We start from the raw sequence: 20,019 nt of genomic DNA on the forward strand, positions 1-20,019 counted from the left end.
GGGAACAACAGGAATACATCTTATTTTCCAGATTTTGGAGAAAATTTCTTCTCAAAATGTATCCATTGTTTATTATTATTATTAAATATATAGACACTCTGTAAGAAAGCTCTGTAAGAAACTAAGTTATATTGTATAAAAGAGATTTTATATGTATCTTTCTATCTGGGGATGTCGTTGGAGCTTGTTTTATATCATTAAGGAGAGCAGAAACTTAAATAACTGTATTAAAACTGATAAATTTTTTTTTGGTAGGATCTCTTGGTTAAAAGATACTCACATAGCATTTAGTGAGCTGTTGTATACTTGATTTATATCGGAGGTGTCAATTAAGGGCTTAATACTAAGCTCTTTTAAAAGAACTAAATTTTGTACTTCTTAGTAAAAATACTTATTAATGGAGTTAAGACCATCATAAGATTTATAATAATTTGATTTTTTCCCTAAATGGGAGATTAAAAAGTACTCATACAAAACTGTTTTAAATTCAGCTTGGAAAATTATCCTACTTTTCCCCTGAGTTTTGTGGAAGAACTTAGCACATGACAAAAGAAAACAGGGTGAAATCTCAGTTTTCTCTACAATGGGCAGACTATCCTGTACCACCTAGTACTGAATATCATTAATACATTTATAAATGAAATCTGAAGAAGATTTAAGTGCAAAATACAAAAACTTTCATGGGGTCATACAATATTTAGTTATTAAGTAGAAAAATGGAAATAGCTTATTTCAGTAACAAAGAACAAAGATTTAAGGAGAAATTAAATTATTGCTGGAATTGTAACAAATTTGCCATATTGAAATACTATCTAACATCAGGAGAGTAATGTTGAAAGAGTCGAATTGCAGACCAAAGTCCAGCAAAAAGTTCATTTGCTTAACAGCATCTAGTGAGAGACATACTTCATGCTATCAATTTCAGAGGATGAGAGTTTAAGAATAAAAGAGCAGCTTTATGGTGAGGCTTAGGGTAATTCCCATTCTAATGCCTATTTCTGAAATCCGGATCTGAGCATTGTCAGCAATACGGCTAACTTTGAAGAGTAGTGGTCAGAAGAGGTAGTGTTCTCTTTTCTCTGCTGTGAGTAGAAGGGCAAGGGAAATTGTTTCTGGGGAGATTCAGATGAAACATGGAAACTGAAAAGTAGAGACTGATGCCCTTAGATGAAAGTATAGCCTCAAGGTCTTCACAATGAGTAATGAATAAGATCTGAAACCTATTTTGTCTGTCCCCATGTCCCACTCCAAGAAGAATCGATACAGGCTGTTGCCAGAGTGAATCTCAGCAAAAGACACTCTGGGAGAGAGCTGAGCAGAATTCTTTCTTCAAAGGTCCACATTCCAAGTGCTCACAACCCCTTTCTCCAAAAGAAACAAAACTAACTATATATATATTCTATAACTATAGAATATAACATTTAATCCTCAAACTGTGGTCCTGTTTGGGAAATGAGTTTTAGAAAAGTAAAAATGGAATCAAGAATCCACTCTATCACATCAGAGTAAACAGTAGTCTGGACACAATCTATGCATTATGTAAATGATCAGAAGAAAAGTTAAAAGCATGGAAATTATGCATATAAACTTATGTTTAAAAAGTAGAGCAAGGAGGGAAGGAAGGAAACGAGAAGAGAATATAGGGAAGGAAGAAGGAGAGGAAGGAAGGGGCAGAGAAGGAGGGGGAAAGAGAAAGAAGGAACAAAGTTTGGAAAGAACAATAACCTAAAAAACGGATGAAAATTTCCCAAAGTACTTCATGATATAAAAGAGTTTATTAAAATATAAATATAAAACATTTTTATTAAATGTTTTATATTAATTAAACATTTGTTAAAAATAAAGCAAATAATATAATTAACACAAATGAGCATGTTTTTTCCATTTAAAATTTAATATTTTTATTTCTTTTTTTAGATTTAACTTAATTTAATTTTTGTGTGTGTTCCAAAATTCATTGTTTATGAAGAGTTAGGATAAACTGTCAGCTTATTTCTTTCTCATAATAGTGTATTAGCAGATAATGATTGAAATAAAAGCAATGCTTAGCAAATGGTCTTGTGGTTTTAGTATTTTCAATCACATTTTTCCCTCCACAGCTTTAGCAAGACTGTTTAGAAGAATTTTGTGCTGGGCACGTGGGTTGTTCAGTGGTTAAGCATCTACCTTTGGCTCAAGGCATGATCCCAGGGTCCTGGGATCAAGTCCTGCTTCAGGCGTCCTGATCAGCAGGGAGTCTGCTTCTCCTTCTTCCCCTCCCCCTGACTTGAGCTCTCTTTCTCTCTCAAATAAATAAATAAAACCTTTAAAACAAGAAACATTTTGTGTTGATGGAACATTTTCCAAAGTGTATATTTTTTGTTCTCTTTCGATTTTTTTGGGTCCATAGTTTCAAGTGAAGATATATATGATAGTTCTACTAAAACATAGCATGTATGACCTCTTTAAATGAAATAACATGTATCTATTATTGCCAAATAACGTTGCATACCAAACACTCTCAAAATCATGGTGACTTATGACAAGAATCATTCATGTCTCACCCAGGCATTTGGGGGGTTGGCTGGACTCAGCAGGACTCGACTCCATGACACCGATTGGGTTTAAATCTGTACCAGGCACCCTTGGACCAGTGAACTTTCTGAAGCATAGTCTTCTTGTGGTGATGGCAGGAGTCAAAGAGAAGCAAACCCAGCCATGCCAGCACATTTGAAGCCTTAGCATGTGTCACAGGCACTTTTATCCTGTTGGTTAGAGCAAGATACATGGCAAAGACCAAATTCAAATGGGAAAATATACTCCTACCACCATTAAGCCAAGGTGAAGGTGTCAATATTGAATGTGACTGCAAGGGATGGAACTGAGTTTGTATCACACCGCCATTCATTTATCTGCAAACCTATATGCTTAGTTAGAAATGGCTTGCACTAGAGTGATAGAATTGTAGATAACTGTTTTTTTAAATTTTTCTGTTTGTTTGCTTTTTAATTATTCCTTGTTTGCTTTCTTTTGGGAGGTTATTTCCAAAATGCTGCAGTAAATGCATCTGAACTTTTTAAAGATTTATTTGAGAGAGGGAGCGAGAGCTTGGAAGGAGCAGAGGCAGAGGGAGAGGGAGAGAAAGAATTCCGAGCAGACTCCCCACCTGAGTGCAGAGCCTGACCTGGGGGCTTCATCTTATGACCCTGAGATCATGACCTGAGCAGAAATCAAGAGTCAACACAGAACCGACTGAGCCACCGAGGTGCCCCAGCATCTATAATTAAAACAAAACAAAACAAAACAGCTTTATTGAGATGTAATTCAGATGACAAAAAAAAACCCCAAAAAACTACTCTTCAAAACGTATAATTCAGTGATTTTTAGATAATCCCACAACTATCACCACTGTCTAATTTCAGAATCTTTTTATCACTCCAAGAAGAAACCCGGAGTCCATCTGTAGTCACTGCCAATTTATCCCCCTCTTCCAGCCCCTGACAAATACAAATACACTATCCTTCTCTAAGGATTTTCTATCCTGAATGTTTCATATAAATGGAATTATATACTATGTAGCCTTTTGTGAACCGCTTCCTTTACTTAACATTGTTTTCCAGGGTTCACCCATATTATAGCAAGTGTCAGTACTTTATTCCATTTTATTGCCTAATACTATTCAATTGTATGAATATACCACACATCTTAGTTGGTGATTTCTATTTTTTGACTATTATGAAAAATACTTTTATGTCCTTTTGTGTGCAGGATTTTCAGTTTTCTTGAGTATATGCCTAGGAGTGAAATACTGATTCCTGTGTTAATTCTATGTTTACCCCTTTAAAGACCTGTATAGCTGTTTTCCTGCATGGCCACAATTTATAAAGTTTCTAATTTTTCTACATCCTCACCAACATTGATTATTGGTATCTTTTTCATTCTAGATGTCCTGGTAGTTGTATTTCATTGTGATTTTGATTTGCATTTCCCTAATGACTAATGGCCTTGGCTATCTTCTTATGTGCTTATTGGCAATTTGTATGCTTTTCTTTTCTTTCTTTTTTTTTTTTTTTTTAGGAATCTGTATTCAAGTCCTTTGCTCATCTTTCCATTGAATTTTCTTTTTATTGTTGTTGTAAGAGTTTGTTTGCATATTCTAGAGAAAGACCCTAGCCAAATATATGAATTGCAAACATTTTCTCTTAAGATATAGGTAATCTTTTATTTTTATTGTGTCCTTTGAAGCACAAAAGTTTTAATTTTGATGATGTTCACTTCATTTTTTTCTTTTTTGGCTTGTGCTTTTGGTGTCCTATCTGAGAAAAGACTGCCAAATCTAAAGCCATCACAATTTTTTTTTCTGTATATCTGAGTTTCATAGTTTTGTCTCTGACATTTAGATCTTTGATTCATTGAGCTAACTTTTTGTATATGGTGTGAGGTAAAGTCCAAATTCATTATTTTACGTGTGGATCTCCAGTTCTCCTGGCACATTTGTTGAAAATACTCTTTCACCATTGCATTCTCTTGACATCCTTGTCAAAATCAATTAACCACAAATGTGAAGGTTTGTTTCTCGATTCTCAGTTCCATTCCATTGCTCCATAAATCTAAACTTACTACATTTACCACAGCATTCCTATAGCTTTGCAGTAAATTTTGAAATCAGGAAGTGTGAGTCCTCCAACTATGTGGTTGTTTTTCAAGATTTTTTCACTATTTTGAGTGCCTTGCACTTCCAAGTGAATTTTAGGATCAGATTTCCAATTTCTGTAAAAAAGGTGGTTGGGATTGCATATGTAAATTTTACAAAATGATAGTTATTAATCTTAAAATAAACTTCCTGCCAAAGTACTAGATCTCTTCCTTAAACTAACCTAGATGTATAGTGAGTAAAACTCACTGTAAGGGACTTGGCAGTTTTGAAAGAAATTGGATTTGGGGTGGGTGGCTGTGCCAATTGCTTTCTGAGGTAGAGTACAAAAGCATGTAATTAACATTTTGACAGAGAGGAGAGGGAGTTATTGAAATAGGTAAGTGCAGGAACAGTGCTTCAAAAAGAGAACACAGCTAGCAAATGCAGAGATATTGGCGTTTACAGGAAACTGTGAGTATTCGCTAGAATTGCACATGGGGTTTGATGATGAAAAAAGAGTCAAAGGAGGTAAATGAGGTAGACTTTGAATCATCAATTGCTGATGTTTGTATTTCACATCCTAAAGACTTTTAAATTCTGACTCACAAAAATTAATCATACTATAGGATGTCTCCAAAATATGAATAATACATAAATGAATTATTAAATGTCCTTAACTTGAATAAAAGTGATAACTGAGATACGATTGGTAGAAAACTCATTAACTGGAAAACCAAACATGTAGTTTCAAGGAAAATCATTATGTCACTTCAAGAGATAAAGGATGTTCTTGTCTGCGTGCTGTAATCATGGGGACAGGTGCCCCAACAAAACCAGTAGACTGGATTGATTACAACTCCTATGTACTAATTCTTTCATCTGTAAGCGATATTTAGAATCTTGAGGGTCTTGATGTCATATTCACTGCTGTATCTAAAAAAAAAAAAAATCATTTGTTCATTAAACCAGGAGTCTGAGAAACCAAGAGGGGGGCAGGTAATTATAGTCAATAGGATAATATGTATAATTGCAATATTCCTGAAGCATAGGGGAAATGGCTTAATTCTAGTGGAAGTCAAGGAAAAAAAGCTTTGCTGAGGAGTGGCATTTGAGCTGAGATTTGAGAAGAAGCTAATGAGATAGGCAAGTACAGGAACAATGAGAAAGCACAGTGTGAGCCAGCACTGAGATGCGGGCAAGTATTGATACTGTCATGAAACTGTTAGGTGTATTCGTTCACTGGAGCTCTATGTTAGGCTTGATGGTGCAAAATGAGCAGAAACAATGAGATTATAATAAACTCTGAGTGCCATGCGAAGAATTACAATTTAATCTCACAGAGTTCAATTGTAAATTTCCACCCCAGTGATATAATCAGATTTGTTGGAAAGTGCCCCCCACTTCCCACCGCCCGTTCGTGGTGTGAAGGGTGGATCAGAAGGGAGTGAGACCAGGGGCCAGAAAACTGGGGAAAGGAGAGTGAGCAGCAGAATGGCACTGAGCCATGCAGCTCTAGATCAGGGCAGACGCAGCAGAAATGGAAACAGAGATGTGGAGACACAAACAAAGCAGAGTTTTGGAAAGGTAAAGCCAATGGGACTTGATTGATTACGTATGAAGAATGAAGGAAAAATAAGATGTAAAGCAAGAGATTGATTATATTTTCAGGTTTTTTACTTCTTATGAATGTAAAGGATAGTGATTATTTATAACTTTAAATGCATTTATAATATATAATTAAAATAGATTAAAATGTCAGAATCTTCTTGGAAATAAGGATATTTCATTATATTGAATACATGATGTTAAGTGCAACTTGTATTTTTTGCCTTTCCTTAGACCAAATCACAAGCTTAAGTAAATGCCCTGGAGAGAGGGAGGCACTGAGAATAACAAAATCAAGCCAGGGTATTTTCCCAGTGTAAATTCTCATTACTTTGCCATTTGCACCTTTCCAAAGTGCATACCCCCACTGCTCGATGAGAAAGGGAATGAGACATAGAAAATGAAAACTGTAGACATGAAAGCCTGCCTTGTGCCAATTAAGGTTTGGTCTTTATTTCAAAAACCACAGGGTGGCAAAACAGTCCATCACAAGGGACAAAGGGCGCAAATCAAAGATACCACATAGAACACAGTGGTGGTCAATATGGACAATATTTTTTTGGGATTCTGAAAAACTATGGTCACCTGTGCCATTAAAACCTGGGCTGACTTTTTTTTTTTTTTTTTTTTTTTTTAAGTCAAATATACAACAAGGTCTATGTGTGAATAAGCATAAAGCTGTGAGCCCTCACGCTCTTCCTGCTCACTGGCGCCAGCATGTGGGGCTACCTTCACAGAGCAATTTGTTTTGGCTTTTAACATTTTAAGTAAGCAACAAATAAATACTCAAAAAGAAGAGGGAAAGGGGTTTCGTTCCATGGCTGGAGGCGCCGCATCACGCAGTTACACGGGTCATTTACGGCCAGATTTAGTAGAGTCTCTGCTATGCTAATGCGAGTTGTAAACCACCAAGACACTGCGCTGGGTTTTCAGTGGAGCTCAGTGGAGCTACGTCCAGTATGCCTCTGCAGGGCTGGGACAGAACCATGAAAAGGTGAGTCAGTAAGACGGCATGTGTATACGTATTTATTTGTTCCCCAGGTGGCTGGGCGCAGGGTAGGACGGCTGGGTGGGAAAATGCCCAGAAAGGGGACTGCCCAGACTTGGAGGAGGAGTCTGAAGGCAGCAGGGCCCTGGGCCCCAGCCTTCTGGGCCAGGCAGAAAGGCAGAGGTTAACACACAAGCCTTGAATGGAAATCCACCCTGAAGGTGAGCAGCCACACCCTTGAAGCGGGCTATGGAAGGTACGTTTAGTCTGTGTGCCCAATCAATTCATGCTCATCCTGCTTAATATCGACCACTGAAAATGAAGATGGGGGGAAGTTACAAGATTTTTTTTTTTTTTTTCGGTTTCATACTGCCATATAATCGATCGCTAAGCATTTCATAGAATCTCATGAACCTTACAAGTCAGGTGCAATTTAATTTACCAGATACCAGCGAGAAAAAGAAAACCACTCCAAAACACCAGAACAAGGGACAGGGAAACCTGGGCGCTTTTCTACCTGTCTTTTGAACTGACACAGACTCTTGCATGATGGAAATCACGGTTAACACGAAACTCGATCTCTTTCCCGGTCTTGGAGCTCAAGAGATAAATCTTGGGCGCTCATGCCTGCGCATGCGCACACATACACACACGCTGTTTCTCCCCAAAATAGCCACATTTTTTTAAATTTGGTGATTCAATACATTTTTAATTCAAATAGTCACTGCATAACCTAGGCACAATATTAAGCATTGTACAAGCAAAGTATTTTACTGATTTTCATTTCAATTGCCAGAGAGTACAATAAGTGAATGGGTTAAAGGATATACTTCTGTACATAAAAATATCCATGTATTTATACAAGGGTATGGAACAGAGTTTAAAGATAATAAAACCAGACCATCACAATAAATAGGATGTGTTCCTACAGGACAGCAGGGTATGCTTAATCAGTGAGCTGTCCAGTCTCTTTTCAAGGTGCTTTTTTTCTTCTGAGCTAGGCTCACACTTCCCAAAGGAAGGGCTAAGGTTTAGTCACGCCTGGATCTGAATGCCTATGTTTGTATGTTGCTTTTTATTTGCATTTCCAATAACAGGGGTAGAAGATATGATCATTTATTTTCAAAAAGTCTTTGTGACTTATCAAATTCTATTGATTTCCCACTTCAGTATTTTAAAATGCAGATTAATATAAGCTCTAGCACCGTATGAGAATGAAATACATGTATTTTTGTCAGAGCAACAATATTTTATATCATCTTTGCTCCTCTGGCTATAACAATTCTGTTTAGAAAAATTTACCACGCTAAAAATAGTTGATCTAGGTTGTCATAAAAAAGAATATTAAATACCTTTGGTAAAAATAGATATATTTAACAAGATTAGAAAAGCAAACAGTTATAATGTCAAAAGGAGAATATAAAAATGTACACAATAAAACAAATAAACCGACTTATAGATAAAGTGAAGATAAGGCCACTCTTCTTTTCAGGTTTGTCTCTTCCAAACCATGAATGTAGTTCTCTTCTTCTAAATGGTAGCAATTTTAGTAAGAAATATGGAAAATCCAGTCTTTCCTATCAGCATGACACAAGTTTGATTCATAGCAACAGAGTTCTTTTTTAAGAACAAAGTTTGTAGAACATAGAACACTCTGGTTTATATATGTGGATCTAAGGAAACAATTCCAGGTTTCTGCGATTTGAGGCCCAGAACATGGAGCTTGAGAGTTAAGCAAGGCAACAGAATCAGCCACTCCCGTGTGCACAGTTCTTTCCTGTACTGACATTAGCCTATGCCTGGGGAGACAGCTGATAAACAACACAGCTAGCTGAGTAAGGACATGGCAACTTTGTAACTAGCTAGTGATGGACAACATTTCATTTTGTTTCTGCGACCAAAGACCTTTTTCCTGTCTTTCCGGCCTCCTCTCAACAGAGCTGTTGCACAACTTCCAATTCCGTTTGGTGTCTCCTCTTTCGGAACACTCCGTAAATCCTGAAGATGAAAGGTCCCTGAAGCAAACAACTGAGATTATGGATGGGAGATAATGCTCAAGTTCTAGAACAGATGAGCCACGGAGCCGCACTGCTCTGGGAGAGGCTGCGCCGGCGGACGCGGTTATCCTCCTGTGTGCCCTCTGCACACACAGTCACACTCCTCGTGGTGCTCCAGGGCCACGTCTGTGAGAGATTTATGCAATCCCCGCACACCGCTCTTTGGTCGCAACTGAAGGACCTGAAAGGGAACAACGGAGAAGTCATCTATAAAAGCAGCCAACGTCTGTGACTTCGGATTTCATGGGCAAGTAACATTTCAGGAAAGCATCTTGGGGCCCAACGAAGACTTGAACAAAATTTTGACTTTTTCCTAGTGAAGGCATCATGAACACGCTCTCCTACCCCTCAGAGAAATCCTAAATGATCAGCATGCTTTCACAAAAGAAAGGCCCTTTTAATACCAGCCACTTGGAAGGATGCTGCCTCTGCACAGAGAACAGTCCTTAGGTTGAAAGTCTCACTGTGTGCTCTTTAGTTTACTCCCCTGACAATACTACAGAGAATGTCACCTTGATTAAGTATTCGGAAACCACGACTTCCCAGTCTTTTTTCTGCTTGTTGGTTTCTTTCACTCATTCCTTTTTTCACACATGTAACAAATATTTATATTCCAAGCGATACAAATACTACCATACTGCGGAAGGAAACACGATCAGCTACAGCTGAGTTTGCTCCATTATGCCACTCATTAATTTTCTTGGCTACACTTCAAGTCCTCCATAAACTTGATGCGACGGATTAGATGTACTTCATAGACATCAGCCTCCATCCCAGCTAACTTTGGGCAGCTGGATCCTACTGCCTACTGTAGGGAAGGCTGAGCTTTAATAATAATGATGCCTCTATTAAATGAAGTTAATGTGCAGTCTGGCTTTTTAATAAAAACATAAAGTTGACTCCGATACTAAAGATATTTCTTTTTAACACTGTGGCAGGAGGACACAGCTACGGATTCTATAAAAGATTATCTGAAGTATTTGGTAAGAACTACCTATTCAATGTGTTTGTGCTTCTTAGAATAGAAAGAATAACATTTCGGGAATTGTGTTTTTCAGAATATGAACGAAGACCAGAGCACATAATAGTACGAGGTGGTCTAATTTCTCTGCTCTCTGGGTGGGACAAAGATAACTTCATAGAACACCTTCTAAAGGATACCCTTCTCGGAAATATTCGTTAATCCACAAGTCAAGTCTTATGACTGTTCCATTTGAAGATTTAAAAGAGAAAAGTAGAGAATGTATACAGCATTTAGAGTATGTGGTCATATCAAAGGTTAATCAGCTAACATTTTTTGAATGCTTACTGGGTGCCAGGCACTGTAATAATGTTTTTACATACTTTAACTCACAAGAATTCTATGAAGTAATTTAGAATTATTACTCCTAATTTACACATGAGTGAATAGAAGCTTTAGAGAGAATAGGGACATAACCAGTATTTGCACTTGGGCCAAAGATGAATTATTAAAGTTACAGTGATAATAACTTTATAAAAACTCAGACTATATTATTAGCCATATATTCTACTTCTTTAGTAACTTTCTTCCTAGAGACCTAAACTGCAAAGTCTTGGACTAACCGTGAGAAACAGGAAACTTTTAAAGCAGATTTTCTATTACACTCACAATTCTAGAACAAAAATTACTAAGAATGTATTATCTTAGCATGAAACTATGAATCCTATCTTAGATGTCAGTACCTGACTTACTGTTTTGAACAACTTGAGGTGGCATCAAAACTAGCTAGTCTTTAGATACTGGTGCTATCCCTTATCAAACTTCTGTTAGAAATTGTTTCTGGAATGAGGCTGAGTGCAGATAAACTGCAATATTGGCATAGCCAACGTCTTTAATTCCTATCCCCACTTGTGTACATTTTCCTAGTTAGTAGGGGAGAAAATGACTATAAAAGGTAAGGGTTAGAGAAGCTACCATATACAGTCCTAACAGGCAGCCATGCCAGGCTACGATTCTATAATCGTCCTCTCCTCTAGAAATGCTTGAGTCAGGATGCAAGCACCCAATAAAAGCACCCCACCCCAGCCTTCATCCACTGATCGTTGTGGAATTTACAAATAGCAGAAGAATCTCATAATGTTCTAGTGATACTAAATCTTAGATGAGACATTCTAATACATGGGAGGGAGCTTAATTAGGGCTTTCCTTCTTAATTTCTTTCCAAAATTTTGTTTTAATTTGGGAAGAGAAAGACAGACTTGGAAAATGACCAACAGGTCCCAGATCATGTGAAAGTAGACCGTTTTCAGTATATAGTTTATGATTCCATAAAACAAAGAAGCCAGAAGCACATTTCATCCAACTTTGAAAGAGAGGTTCAAACTAAAATTACAAACCCATGAAAAAAATAATCCAGGGAAAAACTAAAATCAGGGATGGAAGAGATTAGATCAGGTATAGAAAGAACCATCAAGAAATAAGATCAATAAATGATCTATTATTTCTATTTCTGCCTACACTGCACAAAGTGTCATTAAATTTGGGGTGTGACAGAACTTTGGGAGATGGGCCTCACTACTAGAGAAAGGTCACTGAGATATATATTTTTTACCCAAAACAAATCCATGCAAGAAAAGTAAGACCATAGGGGGAATGAAGATGAACGAGAGAACAGCTAACATGTATCAACAGCTTGAAATGTACCAGACCTGGTTCTAAGTGTTTTGTCAGCTCTCTGAACCCTCACAATAGGATAGGAGGGTTAGGTGTTCACTTTAAACACAAAGGTATGGGAGGCACAGGAGATAAAGTCATTTGCCCAAAGTTAAACAGCTGGATGTCTGGCTTTGGAGTCTGTTTTCGTAAGCACTAAACTGTAATGTGATCTTTGCTTCTTAGTTCTCAATTTGGTAAAAAATAAAAATAAATAATAATTATGAAGTAACAACAATTGTCTCATGGAGAGATCTCTCAACTTCTACACAGGCACAGAAGGTGGACTGGAAGGAAAGTAGGAAATGTTTTAAGGAAGAGGTAACACCTAAGTTCATTTATATGTAAAGTCTTGCTTTCGGAAATATCCTATCTGGGAAACAGAAAAATCATTAAGGAAATCTGGGTGGGAGGGCATGGTTTTCAATAAACAGTGTCTAGTAATCAATACAAAAGCAATAAGAATCTTGTCAACAGTAAGATTATGCGATAATATCAAAACATGTAACAAGAATATCATCCTATATATTATGAACCTTTTAATTTGCTAGACTTATTTTCGGTACAGTGGTTGAACCCACTGAAAATGGTAAAGGAACCAAAACAATAACCGTAATATCTGTAGTAACACAAGGAATCTAATTCAGCTTAATAATTAGGGAAGCTGGTATAATAGAGATAGATGAAGTAGAGAAAAATTAGAACGTCTAAACTCTGTCTTTGTTTTTGTGTTCTCCCTGAGGTAGAATAATCTTTAAACTGAAAACTGGAACAACAGTCATCAAAAAGAACTAGGGCCCCAAATAGGCTTCACTTTAAATGAGTTTAGTCTTTAGTCTTTAGTCTTTACCACATTAATGGTACTCAGTGACTTAATGATTTTAGAACTATTTGAAATTGTTTTAAAAAAAATTTCATTTTTTTTTTAAGAGTTTATTTATTTATTTGACAGGGAGAGAGTGAGCTAGAGAAAGCCCACCAGAAAGCACAGGTTGAGGGACAGGAGAGGCAGAAGAAGAAGCACATTCCCCACTGAGGAGTAGGGAGACTGACAAGGGACTTGATCTCTGAAATCACGACCTGAGCCTAAGGCAGACACTTAACTGCCTGAGCTACTCAGGTGCCCCCAAATAATTTCATTTATTTAGAAGCAGTAGTACTAAACTCACAACTTACCTCCAAAACATCAGACTGAGAAAAATCTAGGCTTCAGAAATGATCAATTACACCAAACAGATAAAAGCCCTTTTTTTTTATAAGGTAATTTATTAATAAAAACCTATCACAGAAAAATTAATGATTCCTACAAAGCATTATAAAAAATTAAGACATGATTGTTACCGGGAGGTATCTGTGAGAAATGTGGAGTATTGTATTTCCCCACACACATGCATTAGAGATATCTGTGGGAAACTTGTCTTAGGTGGTCACACCATTAGGTAACCATCCATACTTGTCTGTGTGTACGTACAGATAATGCATACATAACCGTCCCACCCAAAGACTACAGAATAAGGAATGATGTCATTCTGGAAGAGGGCCAGTGAGTTTCACAAGCACTGCCCACAGTCTTTCCTCACACAAGAGTTTTATCTGAGCCGCTAAACAGATGCCACACACTTTGTGGCAACTTTCTTAACAACCCTAAAACCAATGTTATTTGAAATGAAATCTTTAAGTAGAGGAGAGATGACGATCCACTCGACTTGAGGACTGAGTGAGCTGACCAAAAACACGATGGAGGCTCGGCATCTGATAAGCTGGTTTAAAAAAGCTACTCTGACTAGTCTGGGTTTTATAGCTCTAAGATAGTGACTATAAATCAAGCGTTGTTGGCTACTTCCGGGTCCCGGGATACACTGTATTTAATGGGGATATGTTTCAGAAAGTCCACAATTAGACGATTTCAGGTGAGGAAAGTTCACTCTCGTTTAATTTCTGTTTTCATCGCAGCCTCTCTAGTCACCAATCAGTTCTAATGCCTGCCTCGATTTTAAGGCATTTTATTGAGTCTGTTTGGCACTTCCATATTAGGGGTTTTTCCTTGACTCTAAGATTCCTGATTCATAGAGTAGCAGCAAGGCGGGCTTCTGAGCACAGCCTGGCTGAAGCAACCTGAGCCACCAAGCTGATGATCATCTCCTTCCTGAAAGGGGAGCAGAGATCATTCCCAGGACAGGATCTTTTTTTTTTTTTTTAAAGATTTTATTTATTTATTTGACAGAGAGAGATCACAAGTAGGCAGAGAGGCAGGCAGAGAGAGAGGAGGGAGCAGGCTCCCTGCTGAGCAGAGAGCCCGATGTGGGGCCCGATCCCAGGACCCTGAGATCATGACCTGAGCCGAAGGCAGAGGCTTTAACCCACTGAGCCACCCAGGCGCCCCCCAGGACAGGATCTTTAGAAGAACGGAATGCAGAAATGAAAGTAGGACATGAGTATTGGTGGTAAACAGTCCTTTTTTTTTTTTTTTTTTTTTTTTTTTTTTAAATTCACAGACTGCCAGTTTGGGATGTGACATTCCAAAAATGGCAATTGACTGATTGTCAGGGAATAACACAGCTGGGAAAAACCTAAGAGGTTATCGTATCTTACATTTATTTGAACAGAGGTTAAGTATCCTGCTGATGGTTACAAGTTAATGGTAGATCTAGGATGGAAACAGGGTTCCTTGCCAATTGGGATCCAGTGCTTCTGTCCCTCTTTATCAGCTGCCAGTGCAATACTGGTGAAAGGTAAGGGGGTTCCAGCCGTGCTATGTAAAGTGCACTTTTCATTTTATAGTCAACAAAGGTTCATTATGTCGTACTGTCCATTAAAGAGGTGCCATTGTGCAGCTGCCTGGGCAGCTTTAGTTTAGCTAACAGATAAGGGTTTTATTGATATCCTTATGCACATGAAAAATTATTTTATTAAGCAGATATTTATGTTGTATTACTCTTTGGGTTAGTGGAAAAAAATACAAAGTAACGAGATAAAGTTATACCGAGATGAAGTCAGAAGGGCCGATTTCACTGTAGTATAATGTAAACGTTTTGTGCAAATTAAGGTTACCTCTATAATCCCAGTGTTTTGGGATCAAGCCCCACATCGGGCTCCCTGCTCAGAGGGGAGTCTGCTTCCCCCCTCTCCCTCTGCCTGCTGCTCTGCCTACTTCTACTCTTTCTCTCTGTCAACTAAATAAACAAAATATTTAAAACAAACAAACAAAAAACTAAGGTTGCTTCATCAAGAATGTTTTGCTTCCTGATGTACAACGCTACACAATGTTGCTGGAGAAAGGGTGGGCATAACTGGTATATTCTAGCACTAACAAAAATTTGGAGTAAGTTCTAAGGTTCCCGAGGCTCTGAAAAACAATCATTACTAACATTTAGTATTTATATTTTCCTTAATTCCACAGAATAGAGATGAAAGGAATCCATAAAAGGCTTAACATGCTATTTGGGGCAACACGAATAATAGGAAGACTGGTATAACTGTGAATATGTCTTCTTGGGATTTGTGTTCCCGTATTGCCCCAAGTGGAGAAATAAGTATCAAAGATCTCCTTTCTCCAACAGAGACAAATCTGTCTTTTAAAATATTTTCCCTTCATCTTTTGAAATGTGTAAAGCTAAAAATTTCACCCATTTTTTCCCCCCTGCAGAACATATTTACTTTTTTTGTATGACAGATGAAAACGTCACTGACCACCCGTGTCATACAATCAGAGGACAAGTTTGCTAAATTCTCAATGCTCGGGTTTTTGAGTTCAAGGTCCTGATTTAAAAAAAAAAAAAACAAAAAAAAAACAAAAAAAACTATTTTGCCAACTTTATTTGTTCTTAAACAAAAATTCATTTCAGATACACGACTTTGTCATCTTTTTTTTTTTTTTAAGGTGCAAAGAAACCCAAGAAGAAAAGGGTATACCTACCTCGTGATATTTTTTCGTGACTTTGCTTGGGACACATTGACACTCCTTGCAATTGTGGGGACAGCAGGCACAGTTCCCACCACAGCGTTTAACCAGGAGACAACCTGGCCAGAAAATGCTGTCGGTTCTCTTTAGCTCTTCCCTTATGGACACTGAGAAGTTACGCGGTGTGCAGCTGTAGAGTCGTACCTCCTCCTTTAGAAGGTTCAGGTCCACCACTACATGGCATAAAAGAAAGCAAAGAAAAATAACATGGTTATGCCCTGAGCCTGAATCTGCTTCATCAAGATCTTTCCATAGAGAAATCTGTTTCACCGACACTATGCCCAACAAGGCCTCTTCTTACTTTGATGAGGTTTTGGGGCTCTGCCGCTCGCAACTTGGACTTTTCATTTTATAGTCAACAAAGGTTCATTATGTCGTACTGTCCATTAAAGAGGTGCCATTGTGCAGTGTTAAGAACAGAGCCAACAGAACAGTTGAGAGCTATAAATAGGAAACTTTATACAGAGAAAGAGTGCTACACCTTTTAACCCTCATAAAAAAGTAAACAAGGAGAGCATTGGAAGGGAAGAGTAGAATGTAAAATGATGAATGCTTGGATTAGAAAACAAATGCAATTTTTAAAAAGGATTAGAAGCTCAGGCAATTAATGAAGAACAACTTACAGAAACTTACTGCCAGGACTTTATATAATTTTTCTGGCTATGAGACTCAGAAAATGCAAAAAGGGCATGAAGGAAATGAATTTTTGAGGACAACTGAGTAGAACATGAATGAAAAAAATGATACACTTTAAAAGGGCTGAGGTTGCTGAAGACCCCTGCTTCCGGTGCCCTGAGTAATTTTCATAGCATTTGAAATTCAGTTTAACTAGGCGCCTTCAGATTTCTATTCTTCTCCTTCTAAAGGATAGAAAAGATGTCTAGTTTATAATGATTGTCTCTATTTTTTTTAGCAAGTTGGTTAACTATGTAGTGTTTTATTCTTGAAAAGTATACCTACTTGTGAAGACAAAACAAAAATATTCTTTCATCAGACTGTTGTAGTGAATTCTTAATCATTGCTTTTAACTACCAAATGATACTTTCCTCAGTTAATTTATATAAAAATAGCATTTCATATTTAATATGAATTTATATAAAACGTGAATAGTACTTAATTACCATATCCTGTAATTTTAATTTCTGCTTTATAACTTTGCCCCTTTTTCCCTAGAAATATTCAAATAATAGCAATTCCAATAAAACTGAAGAGTTTTGGATAACATACAATTCATCAAAACTTTTTCTTCAAAAAAGAAGATTTTATTATTTATTTGACAGACAGAGAGAGATCAAAAGTAGGCAGAGAGGCAGAGCGTGGGGCGGGAGGGAAGCAGGCTCCCCGCTGTGCAGAGAGCCTGGTGTGGGGCTTGATCCCGGGACCCTGAGATCACGACCCAAGCCAAAGGCAGAGGCTTAACCCACTGAGCCACCCAGGTGTCACCCCAAAAGGAAGATTTTATTAAAATTTGAAATATTATCTAATAGAATAAATCTGGTTAAATACCTTTTCACTAATATTGGAAACATTATAAATAAGAACTGAAAAAAAAGAAGCATTTTCTGGCTAAGGATGGCTTCAAGTAATAATAAGCACTATGTACTCCAGTTTCAAAATTCAAGTGTTAATATTTGAAAATAATTTTAAAATGAGAATGTGATTAAGAATCAAATGCTTGTTTTCTTATTGCTTGTTTTACAATTCTACATTTACTTATACGTGTGATCAAGTTTTTCTAAAATGTCAAAGGAAGCCACTGTATTTTCAAGAAATGTATGGTAAATCATACATGTGCAATTGTAAATTATAAGCACAAGTCAACTATAGGGTTGACTAAAACCTTGGTCAAGTGTAGGGAAACGCTAAAGAAATGCTCATTCCATGGGTTCATTTCAACTACTTATTTAGCTAAAAAATTGTTTCCCAACTCAATAGAAAATCACTGTTTTGAGTATTTAAAGATTTCCCTTTCATCTGAAAATGATCCTGTGAAAGGAAAGCTTTTAAATATTTAAGAGGAAATGAGTTCATTCTTTTGTGTGCCATAAAAGACCAACTTATCTCTAAAAAAGTAATGAGATAATTGAGTTAAATGATGTCACATATTTTACCTGGTTTCCTTTGGCTGAACTAATAGTCTATGTACATACTGCTCTGTAATTGCTAAAGCTATTTGTGAGTTTATCTGAATCTTTTCTCTAGAAGTTACTATCTGGGCAAGAAGGGTTTAGAAAGTCAAAAACACACATACAATACAAAAGCCAGTTGCCAAAATTTTCAATGCTTATTTAAGATTTATACCTCTTTAGAATGTGAATGAAGCTCTCCGCTTTCAAAGGATATTCATCTACCTCAGTTTTAAACACACTATTTCATGAACTAGAAAATGAGACTGTATATGTTCACTTTAAAATGTTTACTTAACCACAATAAAAGGTTAGACAGATTTCCCCAGTGAACTGAGTTATGATACCTGCTACAATGTGAAAATTTAAACACACTTGCAACTTAGCTTCCACTCATTTATCATGTTTGACACAACAGTCAAAAGCCCTTTTTAAGTACTGTGTAAGCCTGACTTAGAAAATAAGGTCTTTTCTTTTTCTGCAGTAGCAAGGTATGAATGAAAACCCTAAGTCAGAGGAAGAAAAGGAAAGAAACAAAACAAAACAAAATAAAAACACTGAAAAACCCAAACGCAGTGCACACTGCAATTAGGGATTTTCAGTTTGGGATATCTTATTTGAAATATAAGCTTCCTACTCCTAAGGCTTCAAGCTCATCTAAGCCTCATTAAAATAAGTCATCTGACTATAATTTGATGTCACAAATTCTCCAAAAATTGTACAGAACTTCTGCATAAGAAAAAAGAAAAAAAAAGATCAAAAAAGAGAAAGAAAGATCACGTCCAACACATATTTTTTTCATAACCTAATTATAGTCTTATGGTGGTTTCCCTGTGTAAAATATCAGTGTTTGGGTTCTTTCTTTCTTTTCCGTAACTACTTCCTAAGACAACACATGGATTAGTTTGTCTCTCTAAAGAATGAACATTTTGAGTAAGGCACCCATTAAAGTCGTTTTCCTAATGCAGATTTTCTTGTTCAGATTCACCAATATTGCAAGTTCTACTAAAAAAGCTAATGCGGACTGAAAAAAAAAATAATGGGTACATTTTCCTTCCTTAGTTGCTTACTCTTTTAAGATATTCAGCTCAAGGATATTCTATTACTGTAACGCAATCTGAGGGTGGTCTCTGTAAGATGAATGTCGTAACACTGTGATATGTTTATTCTGTGGAAAATCAATTTCGATGTCTAATTAGGAGCTTTTAAACGTTTTACTCCTTGTTCCTTTGTAGAAAGACTCTCGGGAGGGGAGTTAGTTTTGTCTATAGAGATGTTATCCCACACCTGCATTTTAGTTTATGTAGAGTTCCAAAAATATACACTGCTTTTCTCACACTTACTGTATGCTTAAAAAGTTAATAGTTTTGGCAAACTGCAAAGGGCTTCAATTTGGAAAGTGCTAAATGAATATTTGAAAGATCTGGTTCGGTGCTGGATGCTTTTAAATATATGCTAGCCTCTGGCCATATTGTCACTGAGCACCAGGTGGAGAGGTGTGGGTCCTAAAGGCATGGCTGGGAGGGAGATTTTTAGACTTGAATCCTGAGATCAGCTGTCAAAAACAAGATCTGAGCTTAGAACCTGGTTTACTCCCTTGGCCTCTTCCAGATCAACGTGATTATCTACCTCAAATCTAACAAAGGCTCCATTCACAAGGGTTTCAGCTAGCCTTGCAGATCTTCGTTTTCCTGTTCCTAAGTGGGAGGGAAGGGAAGTGTTCGTAAGTTATTCATCAAGTTATTCATCAAGATCAAATCTTATAAATATGTAACAGCTTTCAGCATCTGGACAGGATTCGGCTGCCCATGTACTTGAACACCAATTTCAAATATTGCTGAAAGGAAACCACGTCTGTTGGCATAGCAAAATACTGTGGTTGGGCAAGTCTGGACATGACCTGCTGAGATTAGAGCTCTTGATCCAGAAGGGCTGCAACTCCAGCAGGAAAGGGCAGGAATCGGGTTTCTTTCTGACAGGATTTAGAAGAACG

The 20,019-nt window shown here is 37.2% G+C and overlaps 1 protein-coding gene across 1 annotated transcript in view; it reads right to left on the bottom strand.

Annotated features, from left to right (window-relative positions):
- Positions 1-6,851: 6,851 nt before the first annotated feature.
- LOC111155335 (platelet derived growth factor C) overlaps positions 6,852-20,019 on the bottom strand; it is a 196,911-nt gene continuing 183,743 nt past the window's right edge. Inside the window, exons 5-6 of the mRNA XM_022515489.1 lie at positions 15,856-16,073; positions 6,852-9,446 (exon numbers count right to left, since the gene is read on the bottom strand). Of these exons, the coding sequence (XP_022371197.1) occupies positions 9,330-9,446; positions 15,856-16,073 (335 nt within the window). The 3' untranslated portion in view covers positions 6,852-9,329. The remainder of the gene's footprint in view (positions 9,447-15,855; positions 16,074-20,019) is intronic.

The sequence above is a fragment of the Enhydra lutris genome, unplaced genomic scaffold (assembly GCF_002288905.1).
Source record: "Enhydra lutris kenyoni isolate GAN:26980312 unplaced genomic scaffold, ASM228890v2 scaffoldscaffold3, whole genome shotgun sequence".
Taxonomy (NCBI): Eukaryota; Metazoa; Chordata; class Mammalia; order Carnivora; family Mustelidae; genus Enhydra; species Enhydra lutris.